Source organism: Vigna unguiculata, chromosome 8 (assembly GCF_037176805.1).
Source record: "Vigna unguiculata cultivar grain cowpea cultivar isolate G323 ecotype 2 chromosome 8, ASM3717680v1, whole genome shotgun sequence".
Lineage (NCBI taxonomy): Eukaryota > Viridiplantae > Streptophyta > Magnoliopsida > Fabales > Fabaceae > Vigna > Vigna unguiculata.
Genome location: NC_140799.1, coordinates 9,277,865 through 9,293,327, shown reverse-complemented (window position 1 = coordinate 9,293,327; position 15,463 = coordinate 9,277,865). Strand labels below are relative to the sequence as shown.

General features: G+C 35.4%; 1 protein-coding gene across 3 annotated transcripts; it reads left to right on the top strand.

Annotated features, from left to right (window-relative positions):
- The first annotated feature begins 344 nt into the window (after positions 1 to 344).
- On the top strand, positions 345 to 8,699 carry GLA1 (Folylpolyglutamate synthetase family protein). 3 transcript variants are annotated; one of them, XM_028085156.2, is made up of 11 exons: positions 345 to 489; positions 606 to 838; positions 1,358 to 1,455; positions 1,587 to 1,737; positions 2,117 to 2,179; positions 2,410 to 2,571; positions 5,180 to 5,371; positions 5,897 to 5,996; positions 7,382 to 7,513; positions 7,729 to 7,860; positions 8,007 to 8,699. In XM_028085156.2, the coding sequence occupies exons 2-11, from the start codon at positions 611 to 613 to the stop codon at positions 8,342 to 8,344; spliced, it is 1,596 nt and encodes a 531-aa protein (XP_027940957.1). In that variant the 5' UTR covers positions 345 to 489; positions 606 to 610; the 3' UTR covers positions 8,345 to 8,699. The 3 variants fall into 3 exon arrangements, with proteins under 3 accessions (XP_027940957.1, XP_085521941.1, XP_027940959.1); XM_085665815.1 differs by having other exon boundaries at positions 7,963 to 8,211; XM_028085158.1 differs by having other exon boundaries at positions 349 to 489; positions 634 to 838.
- Positions 8,700 to 15,463: the final 6,764 nt, after the last annotated feature.

Genomic DNA, 15,463 nt, shown 5'->3' with positions numbered 1-15,463 from the left:
CAATGCCACGTGACACTGACAATATCACGTGTCACACACAGGAACTTGACACATGACATTTTTATTTTTTATTTTTCAAAAAAATTAAAAAATTTTAAGAAATTTTTAAAAAATTTAAAAGAAAATTAAAAAAACCACGTGACATGTTGACTAACGGACATTATTCAATACCGTTGGAAATGGACCTAGTTGAAACATTTTTTCAAAATTGAAATGTAATTAACACTTTTTTAATACCGGATACCTATTTAACACACTAACCAAACTGGATACTATGAGTAATTATACCAAATAATTTTATAAAGCTTAATCCTATAATTACATGAACATTTAGATATTTAAGCACAAAATACGAAATTTCTTTCTTCAATACTTTCTCCGGACCCTGGCTACGCACTGCCGCCGTGCGCACGCAGCGCATCGCCGGTAGCAACTGTCCGCCACAGCGCACCATTCCTTTCGACGTTCCTCCTCAACAGTTCGGAATAGGTACTGAAAGCTAATTCCTTTACATTCGCACTGAGCTCTGCATAATACCCATTTCTCCTTATGATTGCTTGCAACCGTTATTTTGTTCATGCAACGAGCTTATGAACATTGGTCAGGCAAAATGCTTCTGTCCTCACTACGCAGAAAATTCACAAGAGGAGTGTGGCCTATCCGAACGCTCTCTTCAAACCCTGAAATGAAAGAGTTTTTGAATTACTTAGATTCCCTAAAAAATTTCGAGAAATCAGGAGTGCCCAGAGGTGCCGGCACCGATTCAGACGAGGGTTTCGATTTGGGTAGAATGAGACGCCTCATGGAGCGTTTCGGTAATCCTCACAATAAGTTCAAGGTTTTATTCCCCTACCTCCCTCTTTTCATTCATTTTTTTTTGAAAGGGTTGAGATACCATCTTGGTCTCTGAAATGATAAAGTGCTGTCATACTAATTCATGCAAGTAAGGAAATTCAAAATAAGTTCTTAGATGTCATGTAGGTCCTTAATTTAGCTACTTTCCAGCACTCTAGTTCTTAAACAATGGTTAATAATATTATCATTTAAGTTATACTACTTCTGAATTTTGGATTAAGATGATTGACAGATTGCACTTGCAGGGTATTTTTGAATTTTCTTGTATTTAGAGAATAATGGAACACAACGTTATACACTTTGTGAAACTTGAATGACGTTTTGCCCTTCTGAATCTCATTTTAAAGTTCTATTAATTTTATACCTGTACTTTGAAGAGGATATCAGGATACCAACTAATCCACTAACTTAAAATGGCCATTTTATGTCTGGGCTTTAGGGACATTTTTTGTACTTTTAGTTAATTTTATCCAGTTGATGGAAGTGCTTACTCCAATTGTAGGCGGTTCATATTGCTGGGACTAAGGGAAAGGGATCAACAGCTGCATTTATATCTAATATTCTGAGGACGGAAGGTTATTCTGTTGGTTGTTACACTAGGTGAAGTTTCTATATGATTTAAATGTTTTATTTTTTAATGTAACCTTAGGCTGCTCGTGATTTCGTCTTTATCTATGTCTTTTTTACAATTTTGTACATCATTGATGACAGGCTTTATTTTTCTCAAGCAGTCCACATATCCTGACCATCAGGGAGCGTATTTTACTTGGAAGATCTGGCGATCCAGTGTCGGCAAAGGTGTTGAATGATCTCTTTCACAGGATAAAGCCGGAACTTGAGCAGGCAATGAAAGAGGAAAATGGTTGCATAAGCCATTTTGAGGTATTGAATGTTGAATTGTCAATGGTTGGGCGTTATAAAGAAATTATTGTGGGTAGCTTAAGGAGTTATGTTGATGGAATTCCGTGGGTCCAATTGAGTGTCTCAGAGTTAGTATTGGTTCTTTTTGAGCTGTTATGTTTCTTTCTTATTCGTCTGCATTTCTGCATTATAACATTGCTGAAGTTAATGTTTCATTATTTGGATATTTCTGCTTACTTGGTTCACAAATTAGCATTATATCTAAATACAAGTCAAATACTTTTTGTTTGCTTCTTTATTTACCCTGCAGTTTATATGGGTATTTAATACATTAGAAGAAATCATTCACATTGCCAACTTCTGTATTTAATAACTTAAATCACTTATGGAAATGTCTCAGGTTTTCACTGCAATGGCATATATCCTATTTGCTGATGAGAATGTTGACATTGCTGTTATTGAGGTTAAATATCTATTTCCCTACATCAATTGTGTGCTTTGCATCAATATCTTATCTGGTGATTCTTCTAATTATATTGTTGTTACCTCTCCCCATTAGAAGAATCTTGAGTTGAATATCACTTTTACGTATGGTTTGGTAGGATTGGTGCTTGTTAATTTTAGCCTTTTCTTCTTACAATTTAATCCAAAAATTCTAAATCATGCTATTTCTTTTATAATTAAATTCTACAGGCTGGGTTAGGGGGTGCACGAGATGCAACAAATATCATATCCAGCTCTGGACTTGCTGCAGCAGTCATAACTACTGTAGGTGAGGAACATTTGGCAGCTCTTGGGGGTTCTTTGGAAACAATTGCAATGGCAAAAGCAGGAATCATAAAACAAGGCTGCCCAGTTAGGTCTTTCTCTCTATGTATCTCATTTTGCATAGTATGACACTGAATTGACAAGATGTAACCCTTTCTTGTACACACGAGTACATTTTATAAATGCAAAAAAAGAAGATAGAAAATAAATGAAAAGTAAAACTTGGGTTATTATTGCTGAAAATAGTTAGCTACATCACGAAGAATCAAAAAGTCTGATCTTAGGATATAAGGAGAAAGACAAATTAGTTCTGATAGTTAGGATATTAATGGCTAGTTTGTTAGTAGTTAGAGAGGTAGTTAGGTATAAATAGGGGAAGAAGGATATGAGAAAAGGATGTTCATTTTTGTAGATTGAACTTTAGCTCTATGTGACTGGGGAAATCCTGTAGAGACACTCAAAATCACTCTTTGTTAGATGCCCTAAAGATCTTGCACTAAGAGAAGCTTTATGATACCAATGCATGTAGAGAGCTTTATTTCACTTGAGTCATTCATTAGTCTTTTTCTACATGGGAGAGCTTATATATATAGATGCCTTGAATAAAACTGTTGGAGCTTATGTTGGTAGCCTTTTTGTTGCCACCTTTTCCATTGCTTTCAACTGGCTATACAAAAGACAGCTTTTTCTATCAACATCCCTTCATTTTACTTATATCACCAAATTGAACATACAATCTTAAGAAGGGTTGGTCTACTTTGTAGAATAACTGTGGGAATCTGCAAGTAAAGTCTGATGACTAGTAGATGGTCTAGCAAATTAATTTTGTGTCTGGTGTTATACATGTGTCTTTAACGTCTTCTTTATTATTGACATCTTCTAATGGTTGCCGGCTAGTCGTAGACAGTGCGGTGGTAATTTATGTTTATTGTAAAGCAAAGCGGTGCAGTGCAACAGTAATGAACAAAGAAGGAGAAAAAGGGATGGAATCAATCAGAGTGGAAGTGATATTAAATAGCCAAAGGGGGAGCAAAAGTCTCTCTTTTTTGGCCAAGGAAGAGAAGTAGTCATGACAATTTTTAGGCAAAGGGGTAATGCGTGGTTTACATGGAAGTAATTGGGTTTTGAAGGAATAAAAGATTGGGCCGAAGCTTCAGGTTATTAAACTAGGATATGCGACCCAACCAATGAAAATGATCTAGAAACAAACCACAACAAATGCTGCTCCATGCCCACGAGAAATGCTGCTCACACATGATTCACGATCTTCAACTGTTATCCAACGTGATCTGCCAAAGTCAACCTTGAGGTGACGTGAAATTGGAGTGGGTGGAGGTGATAGTAGATGCATACGCTTTTATGCTCCAGAGCATGATTTTGACTACCATGAGTTCTCCTTACTGAAGAGAAATACATCAGGGATTTGCTAGTTAAAACTAGTATGTCTGAGGCAAAACCAATATCTTCTACAGTTATTGGTTGCAAATTTACTAATACATTCTTAACCTCTTATTGATCCATCCATGTATAGGTCAGTGGGGGGTGCCCTCTAATATGCTACGATTACTAGACTAGAAATAGTCTTTAACAAGTTCTGTCAATTCATGGTTCATTCTCGTGAAGCTTATTGAACAACAATGAAAAGATTCTTGTATATCTCTAAGGCATACCTGCTTGGAGCTTACACCTGAAAACTTACTAATTGGGTGTTTGATCAAGATGGGGTAGATTTCACATTACAAACATGACTAAATTATAGTATAAAGTTTGTTCAAACTTCACCTTCCGAACCAGTTTTGTGGGATTGAGTTAAGTTTGTAGTCCACTTTCAATGATAAATGATAATTGGGGTGCCTTAAAGAATCATTGCCTCTGACCCGATTTCCAACACTGCCTTTTTGTGAATGCTAGCTTGGCATCTGATCAAGATGATAGAAGGTTAACTTTTGGTATTTGTGTGTTTTTTGGAACCAATCTTGTGTCTCTTGGTGGTCCAAGAAACCAACAGTTGGAGTTTGTTCCAGGACAGAAGCTAAGTATCAATGTCTTCTTTTGGTGATTATTGAGTTGTACTGGCTTTAATCTCTTCTCCCTGACCTTCAAGTGAAGCACATCGTTTCTTTCATTTACTATGGCAATATGAGTTATGTCTCTCTAGCTCATAAAATATTGCTTCATGCTTGAACCAAATACATGGAGCTTGTTCTATTCTTTGCTCGAGAAAAAGGGCCAAGCAAACAACTAACATTTGTTCATGTTCCTCCTTCAGCTCAGTATGTTGATATTCTCACAAAATATCTCACCTACAACATTTAACTTATGAGATCCAAGCTTAAAGTATGACTCCTCCACCTTGCTTCGGCCTCACCTACCATGAGCTTGGGGGTCAGGTGTATTAGAGTAGTCTTACACCACAAGTGGAATGTAATATTTTCTTTTCTGTTTAGTTAGTTACTATCTCTAGTTAGTCAGTAACATTTTGTGTTCTCTTACAGTTAGTTAATTAGAATGCCATCTCTTTGAGTTTTCTTACAATTAGTTAGTTAGGTGCTATCAGCTATATGTATAGCATGTTCTACTTTTGTAATTGATTGATTCTTATCATATAACCAAGCATAGTTTTGTTCTGCCAGAATTTTGTGATTTTACCCTTCTGCTTCCTTTATTTTTTCTGACTAAATAAATACCATTTCAGTTGGTGTTGGGTGGGCCATTTGTTCCTCATATTGAGCGCATTATTCGAGATAAAGCAGCAACCATGGAATCACCTGTTGTGTCAGCATATGATACTGGGAATAGGTGTACTGTGAAATGTTTCAGCATACTCAATGGAAGGCCTTGTCAAATTTGTGATATAGTGATACAAGTTGGGCAAGACTTGAAGATGGTATGTACTTTTGTTCTTTAGCTTTAAATCTGTTTAAACAATGCACTGTACGGGGACATATCTTAGATGTGGCTGCTTTAGAAGATCTGTTGGCATTGGTTGCTTAGGGTGCATATTATAGACATGCTTTGCAGTGTTGGTTAACATTTTTTAAACCTGACACACAAGCATGATGTAAGTATAATATATTGATTTGGTTTAGCATAAAACCTCGCTTTGGAATAGTAGTTGACAAGAATTTGATTTTCAAATACAAAAATAGGGAGTATAAAAGTATAACCTAATTTAAACACACTTGATTTTGAACTCTAATTGTCGTACTGTACATTATCATTTTTTCCCACTCTGCAAGATCATTGTGATTCTTTTGCCTCCACGTGTTTGCTATATTGCTTTCCATCTCATGGTATATCCACATCTTATGCTGTACAGTGTATAATTTAAGCAGGTTTTCGGTCTGCTTTTTCATCATATTGATCATGGAAAATTTTTATTCGCAACTTATGAATATATCTATTAATGTAGTCTTGTAAGTTACATGATGTGAAGTTGAAAATGCTTGGAGATCACCAACTTCGAAATGCAGCTACTGCAACTTGTGTGGCTCTATGTCTTCGTAATCTAGGTATAATTTTTCTACCTTTTGCCTGGCCCCTCGCTACTCGTGTGGCTTTTCTTTGTTGAATTTGAAGAGTTTATGTAGGGAAGAAGAAAAGAAGATAATAGATGTTAAAATGAAATGTTATTTTATGATTATTTCTTTCTGTATGTACCCCACTTTAGGGTTATGGTTAAGAATTTGTTTTGTAACTTACACACACACACATCAATACAAGCATATTAGTGTAGGTTGATCTCCTAGAAAAGCAAGAAGCAAAATATGGTGGCAATATCTAGTGCAGAAGCAGAGTATAGAGCAATGACTTCTAACTCTTGTGAGCAAATTTGGCCCAAACAATTGCGCAAAGAACTTAGATTTGGGAAAGTTACAAATATGACTCTCATTTGTGATAACCAAACTGCTTTTTTTGTATTGTGTCAAATCTAATATTTAATTAGAGGACCAATCATGTTGAGATAGATTGTCACATTATCTGAAAAAGGATTTTATCAAGAGACATTAATGTTTGTTAATTCTAATGATCAATTGATAAACATTTTCACCAAGCCATTGTGGGGCCCTACGATTTAATATATGTTACAATCTTGGAGCATATGATTTATATGGTCCTTTAGGGGGTGTTAGATATATTATAATTTTTATGTGGGCTTGGTCAGCCCTATTTAATGCTCTGTATGACATGTAAATATGTTCCTCAGCTGTGCTCATAGACATTAGAGGATTGTATAGTGTGAATAATTACCATTTCTCTCTACACTAAGATAAAAAAAATATCATATGTTTTTCACATTTTCTAACACTCCATCTGAAGCAAAAGCATACTAAGTATGCTTTAGCGTGTGTTCATACCTGGATCTCTGCAGTGTTGCTGGCTTTCTGGAAAAGCATCCAAAAAGGTTAGGCACAAAGCTACATGCAAGATCCACGGTCATCTTTAAGGTGCCTATAAAAGGACAACTCAATAAATTCTAGTCCTGATTAAATATAGATACAGATCCATAAATATAAAAGAAGAATAAATCCTAAAAGATCATCTAGGATACTCTGAAATATGAAGTAAATATCATCAAATATTTTCAACATTTTCTGACACTTTATATTTAAATTTAACATAATTCTGAAGCTACTTGAAATTCATCACATCAATAAGGGTTTCTGTGGTAACTAATGTCCTTTATATCTATTAAATTCGTGAACTAAATATTCTAGTATTGCATATGCTATAACCTTTTGCATTTTGTTCAGACATCGTATCAAGGTTTTCGCATGTTTTAGTTTAACTATCTATAGTTTTTCCCCGTGAGAAAGCAAATCAAAGGATTTGCATTGTTTTATAGTGTTTATTGGTTATATGACCTTGACTTTCTCCTTGTTTATTGTATGATTAGGATGGAGTATTTCTGATGAATCTATTAGGTCTGGTTTAGAGCATACACACCTCCTTGGAAGGAGTCAATTTCTATCATCTGAAGAAGCAGAAGTATTAGGACTTACTGGAGCAACAGTGTTGCTTGATGGAGGTTGAGTGCTCTGACTTCTTTCATTACCATGATATTAACTGGGGAGAATTCCGTCTTAAAAAAAATAGGCTTCTTTTGTTCTGGAAAATTTTCTAGAAGTCCTTTGAAATTTTGAGAAAGAAAAAGTCGTTAAATATGGATAATTCCGAAATTTCTGGCTCTGTGCCTCACACTTGAGAGCAAAGTTGTGATAGTTGTGTTGGTATATGCTGTAGCTCATACCAAAGAATCCGCCAAAGCTCTGATGAATACAATAAAGACAGCATTTCCCAAGGCTCGATTGGTTTTTGTTGTTGCAATGGCAAGTGACAAAGACCATGTGGGTTTTGCTCGAGAGATTCTCTCAGGTAAAATTGTTAATTTGATATTTATTTCATGAAATGCTTAAAATTCACTTCATTGGTTCTCCAATTTATGGTTACATTCCTGTATTTTCTCTTCAATTGTAGCCTTTGGTTTGGTTTACAAGTGCTAAATTAAACAAAATGTTTAGGTGGACATGTGGAGACTGTCCTTTTAACAGAAGCTGCTATTGCTGGAAGTGTAACTAGAACAACACCAGCATCTTTGTTGAGAGATTGTTGGATTAAAGCTTGTGATGAGGTTGGCATTGAGATATTTGATGATGGAATGGCAGAATATGATGAATTAATAAATGAAAGCAATTTGGGTGATGCTATGACCATATTGTCTACCGAGTCATCTCTAAAGAGTTGTTTGATAACTGCAAATAAGATTCTATCCAGAAGAGGGAAAGAGGAGAAGAGTGTTCTTGTCTTCACCGGATCTCTGCATATTGCAGCTTCAGTCTTAGCCTCTCTTGCTGGTTAATGGGTTTTATAGTGAAGCTACTGAAGCAGAAGTTTCCTGCTATAACAACACAGATTATGATAAGATGGAATCAATGATATGCCATTATATTTAATATTTCCCATCACTGTTTTCAGCATCCATTCAATGGTTTATATAGTCCTAGTGCTGTCAGCTCCTGAGGCCTGGAATATTGGGTTACATCATTGATCAATAAGTGATATATATTAAGCGTTTTTTGTTTCCTGGCTTTCATATTTAGATGTGATTGTGTTTCTGTTGTAATTTTCTGAACCTTCAGAATGTAAATTTACATTTGGGAATTAGTGATGATTTCCGGATTACTCAATTTAGAAGGTAAAACCTTTCTGGAGTAGCTTTGGAGGAATTTCTAGGATGCAGAAAGCAAGTGCTCCCTTAATCTAATGTTTCATCGGTGATTCTATTGAAAACAGTAATTTATAATTAAAACCTTCTAATTGTGGTGAATTTATAATAACTTAATAATACTATTGAAATCTAGTTGTAATGTATAAAAGTTACTAACTAATAATTGTAGAGTAAGGAAAACATCTTATTCTCTATGTGAAAAAGAATAACTCTGTCTTATGAAGTTAAAGAAAATCATACAATTCATAGGTTTCCCATAAGAGAAAAGATATCTCATTCATTAATATTCTATCATTTACATAAAGGTAATGTCATATATATGAGGATGAAGGAATCATCCATGCATAACAACAAAACATAACAAATCTTACACATAGGTATAAAACATAACAAATCTTACACATAGGTATAGGAGCTAAATGTCGTATACATCAGGATGAAGGATTCATCCATACATAACAAAACATAACAAATCTTACACATAAGCATAAGATAAGACAAAATTGTAACAAATTCTAATAATAAAGCCACTAATCGATGAGTAAATATTGAAGCCATTAACTCACAACTCAAAGCTGCAAGAGCTTTATATTCAACTTCAAAGGAAGATCGAGATACTGTGGTTTGCTTCTTGGTTTTCCAAGAAATTAATGAAGAGTAAAAAAAAACACAATATCCGATAATAGATTTTTGGATTTCCATACAACAGTCCCAATCAGAATCAGCAAAATGAAGACCTTTAGCAGGAGATACTTTGAGATACGTACAACTCTCATGGCAGCATGATGAGTATCCAGGGGTTGAGAAACATATTGTGTCAACTGTTGAGTGACAAAAGCTAAGTCTGGTCTAGTAGTTGTAAGATACATCAGTTGGCAAATCAACCTGCGATGGGTTAGATAAAGGAGTTTTGGAAGATCTATTTAGTTTGGTAAAAGGCTCCATAGGAGTGGTTACTCATTTGGCAGCCCGCCATTTTCTTCTAGTATTTCTAGTGCATATTTCTTCTGATTGACCATATTACTAGATAAAGAGCGTAATATTTCAAGCCCTAAAAAATAACAGTTATCCTAGATTTTTAATGCTGAATTCATTGTCCAAACGTGTCTTCACATATTCAATTTCATTAGGATCTCGACAAATGAGTAACGAAATCTATCGAGATGCTATCCCATTTCCACTGCAAAATGTCGAGTGGCTGTAGTGTACCACCCGGTCTCTAGTGTTAAATTTTTGCCTTTTGACACACCAAGCATGATGCCACAAAATCCGCGACATCTATTTTCATTTCATTCCACTAGAAGGATTGTTTCAAGTCCTTATACATCTTAGTCAAACACGGGTGTATGCTACGACGACTTTTATGGTCCTCCTCTAAAATCTGCTATCGCAACCTCTAATTTCCAGGGACACACTCTATCTCGAAATCGAAGGATGCCATCCGATCCCATCCTGAAATTTTTTCCCTTCTCTGTACCCAGCCAGCTCACAAATTGTTGTAACTCAACGTCATTCTTCTACTCGTCTCTGATCACTTATAGGAAGTCATTGGTTAGTGTCAGTACACTGCACTTGATGGAATCCTCGCTCAACTGTATTCCCAAATTCATATCCCGGAATTTCTCAATCAACTACAACTCTTTAACCATTAGCGCAGACATGTGCATCCGCTTCTAACTTAAGGCGTTTGCCACAACATTAACTTTACATGGATGGTAAAGTAATTCAAAATCATAATACTTGAGGTACTCCATCCACCTCCTTTGCCCCATATTCAGCTCTTTCTGGTCAAACAAGTACTTCGGGCTTTTGTGATCACTGAAGACTTAGAGTTGAGAGTCGTACTAGTAGTGCCTCCAAGTCTTAAGAGCGAATACAACCGTATCCAAATCCGTATTATGAGTAGGGTAATTCTTTTCGTGAACTTTCAGTTGCCGAGAAGCATATGCCTCTGCCTTCCTCTTTTGCATCAATACACACCTTATACTCTGATAGGAGGCGTCACAATACACCTCAAACTTCTTAGTTGTATCCAGAATGGCTAATATTAGAGCCATAGTAAGCCTTTTCTTCATCTCTTCAAAACATTCTTCACATTTCTCTGTCCAAGAGAAGGGTTGATCTTTTCGAGTGAGTTGTGTTAGAGGACTCACCATTTTGGAGAACCCTTCCACAAACCTCCTATAGTACCCAACCAATCCCAAGAAACTCCTCACCCCCGTCACGGTCTGAGGTCGTTCCCATTTCAACATTGTATCTATCTTCATTGGGTCCACCTCAATGCCGTGGGCTGAGATGACATGCCCTAAAATTGTACCTCTTCCAGCCAGAACTTACACTTTGACAACTTCCCATATAGTTGATGTTCTCTAAGTATCGCCAATACAACCCTCAGATGATCTGCGTGTTCCTTTCTATTCTTGGAGTTGATGAGAATGTCGTCTATGAATACAACAACAAACTTGTCCAAATAGGGTCGGAAAATCCGATTCATGTAATCCATGAAGACTGCTAGAGAATTAGTCACCCTGAATGGCATTACTACATATTCATAATGTTCATATCTCGACTTGAACGCTGTCTTCTGGACGTCCTCTGGTTTAACTAAGATTTGATGGTATCCAGACCTTAAATCAATTTTGGAGAATACACTTGCCCCTCTCAACTGGTCTAGCAAATCATCTATCCTCGGTAATGGGTACCTATTCTTGATCGTGAGTTTGTTCAACTGACGATATTCTACACAGAGCCTCGAGTTTCCATCCTTCTTCCTTACTAGTAGCACAGGGCCCCCACGGTGACACACTAGGTCTGATAGACTAGTTCAGTCGGTGCAATTCTGTAAAGAGCCATGGACATTGGACCAACTCCTAGAATTAAATCAATAGTAAAGTCCACATCCTTGCTAGGTGGTAGTCCCAAAACTTCATTTCGAAACATGTCAGCATACCCGTCTACCACTGGTATTCTTCTGATCTACTCTTTTGTGTTTTTCTTTAGTCTGGGCCACTATCATAAAGCAATTGGCTTCTCCTTTCATCTCCCTCATTGCCTTTTGCGTCAAGATTAGTCCTATCCCTTCTATTTCTAGGAACACTACTATGCGTCGCTCACAATAAATCACGACATGGTTGATACACAACCAGTCCATTCCGAAGATTACATCCAGTCCTTCCAACGACAAGTAGATAAGATTCACCTTGAACCTGTGACCTGCCACTACAATAGAGCATCCAACACACAGAGTGGGTGGAAACCGATCCCGAGGCTGGTGTCGAGACTATCAACTCGCACCCCAAATCACGGATCACTAGTCCCAATCTCTCCACACAAACATTAGAAACGAATGAGTTGGTAGCTCTTGAGTCAAACAATACCAACATATCCTTATCAAACAGTAATAAGTGATCCTGTATAAGATTACCCGACCGAGTGGCTTCAGTGTTGGTCATAGAAAATACCCAACCCGCTGCTCTAGGCCTCTCTATAGAATGTGTCTTAGGTCGTGTTCCAATCGCTATCTTCTTATCAGAACATTTATTAGCAAAATGAATCGGTTGATCACAAGCATAGAACTTGTGAGTGCTAGTGCTGCCTCATGCGCTCCCTACATGTTTAGGGTAGTCTTTCCTCATATACTCTCCTCCACAACTGTAGCACTGCAGCTTCTGGGAGGACGATTATGGTCGACTGTAGGGCTTCTTCTACAGTCTGCCTTCTGAGCCACACTTCTGAGGTCGACTGACACGGCTGAGCCTCATTTCCAGCTGCTCTACATCTTGGCTTGTTCCACCAAGACAGGAAATTCTCTAATCCTCAAGGGTACGAGGAATCGGCACAACTCATGTTTCAAACCTCCTTCAAATTTTCTGCATCTCCATTCCTCAGTGATGGCCCGCGAGTAGAACCTCGTAAAGTACTCAAACCTGTTCACATATGCCTGCACTGACAAGTGGCCCTAATGTAGAGTGAGGAATTCAACTTCACTCTTGTATTTCAAAATGTCGGGAAAGTATTTCTCCAAAAACCTCGCTCTGAAGCTCGCTTAGGTTACTGCCTCCTCCTGGGTCTGCATCTGCTGCTGCATTCCCCCCGCTAGTACTCTACATCGCCCACTAAGAGAAAAATGACGAAAGTGAGTTGCTGATCCTCTATGCAAGTGATCACCCTGAAAATCTTCTTGTATTCTTGTAGCCAAACATTCACTTCATCAGGGGTGGACTTTCTGGTGAACTTGGTCGGCTTATTGTTGATGAAGTCCTCTATAGTCACTGCTCTAAGCACAGGCTGGGGTGGAATCATAGCCTGGGGTTGTGCTGCCACCGGCTGCATCACATCCATAAGACGATGGATTGCATTCGCGATTTCATCAGCCCTGTTCTTTGTAAGACCTTGGAAAAATAAATAATGTGGAGAGAGAAGAAAAGAAATATGTGTATGCGATTTTAGGGAGAGTATGTGTATGATGTTTAACCTCTTGATGTTTGTTGTGTGTGAGAAGAAAAGAAATATCGTTTAACCTCTTGATGTTTGCTGTGTGAGATTTTAGGGAGAGTATGTGTATGCTTGTGGTTTCCGTTGTATTGAGTACTCTACGTGACTCTATCACTATTATGATTATTATGATTCTTTTTTTTTTACTTGTTGAGATGTTTAGAGATTTTCTCCAAAATGCTGCACGATTATTATTATTATAATTTTTATTATTGTTACTATTATTATTATTATTAACTTTTTTATTATTATTACTATTATTATAATTATTATTTATTATTATAATTATTACTATTATTATTATTATTTATATATTATTATTACTAGTTATTATTATTATTATTACTATTACTATTATTAATATTATTATTATTATTATTTTATTTACTATTATTATTAACATTTTATTATTTTTATTTTTATTATTATTTTTACTATTATTATTATAATAATAATAATTATTATTATTTATATATTTTTATTAGTTATGATTATTATTATTTTTATTCTTATTTTTTTATTATTAATATTATAATAATAATTATTATTCTTATTCTTATTATTCTATTTTACAATTATTATTAATATTTTATTATTATTATTATTATTATTATTATTCTTATTATTATTATTATTATTTTATTTTACTATTATTTTATTATTATTGTTATTACTATCACTTTTTGATTTTATTTATAATTTTATTATCATTATTATTTTATTATTTTATTATTTTATTATTACTATTATTATTATTATTATTATTTTTACTATTACTATTATTATTATAATTTTTACTTTTATTATTATTATTATTATTTATATATTTTTATTATTAGTTATTATTATTATTATTTTTATTATTATTACTATTGCTATTATTATTATTATTATACTTATTATTTTATTTTACAAAAATTATTATTATTATTATTATTATTATTATTTTATTATTATTATTATTATTGTTTTATTTTTGTTATTATTATTATTATTTCTATTGTTATTATTATTTTTATTTTATTTTATCTTACTATTATTTTATTATTATTTTTATTATTATATTTTTTATTTTATTTATGATTTTATTATCATTATTATTGTTTTATTATTACTGCTTTATTTTGTTATTATTATTATTATTATTTTACTATTATTGTTTTAACTTATTAGTATTATTATTTTATTATTATTGTTTCATTTTATTATTGTTTTCATTATTTTTATTTTTATTTTTATTTTTTTGTTTTATTTTTAGTGTTATTATTATTATTTTTGTTATTGTTAGTTTTATTATTATCTTCATTATTATTGTTTTATTGTCCGTGCGATATTTTAGGGCAATGGTTATGTATTCTTCCTGCTTTTGTATATTGTTTGGTTGTTCAAGATTATGTTGGACTATGATCCAGTCATGTTATTATGACTGGATAAGTATATTTCATGTTATGGATTGTATGTATAGTGCTTGGGGTTCTTTGAAACTTGCTTTAAAATGCCAAAAACCAGTAGTAGTGACACTATTGATGTGGCGCCTAGCGGCTTGGGGTGTGCTGCCTGGTGAATTGGGGTGTGCTGCCAAGTGATAAAGGAAAACCAGAGAAGCATGGAATGCATGGCGCCTGGCAAAAAGCGTATGGCGCCTAACAGCGTGAGGTGTCTACCAGGCAGTCTGAATCCAAGTTCCGCCTAGCGACGCGAGAGGTGTGCCAGATGGTTTTGGGTTCATAGTTGGATCGCGAGGAGGATTCCTGCACCGCTTTGGATGGAGGTCATGAGGTGATGCTTTGTTGGGGGCCAGTTACGGGTGTAACTTGTATTGGGGTAACAAGTGGCCACTCGAGGTTGTAGCTTGTGGTTTTGGAAGTCCAGTGGAGTGTGGGAGATCATGCCTTGTATGGCGAGGTTCTGGAAGATTTCCCTCTTCAGTGTAACTGATTGAGTTTAGTAGTCTGGGGACAACTATAGACTGCGATTTATTTTGGGGAACTCCACTTGGTGTCGCAGATGGTGGACGTGGCAACTTATTCTCGCGTGTGGACTATTAGGTGGTGGCCTGTAGTCGTAGGGGCGAGTAGACACTCGTGCAACAAAGATCGATCAGTGTACTCATCAAAGGGCGTAGAATCAAGATGCATCCAACAAAATGTTTGGAAGTGGAGGATTAAGGATTGGGGCTAACACAGGTTCTGGTTATGAAATGCTTTAATTATGTAATGTTGTAATTGTCCTTCTTGTATTTGAGCTGACCCTATC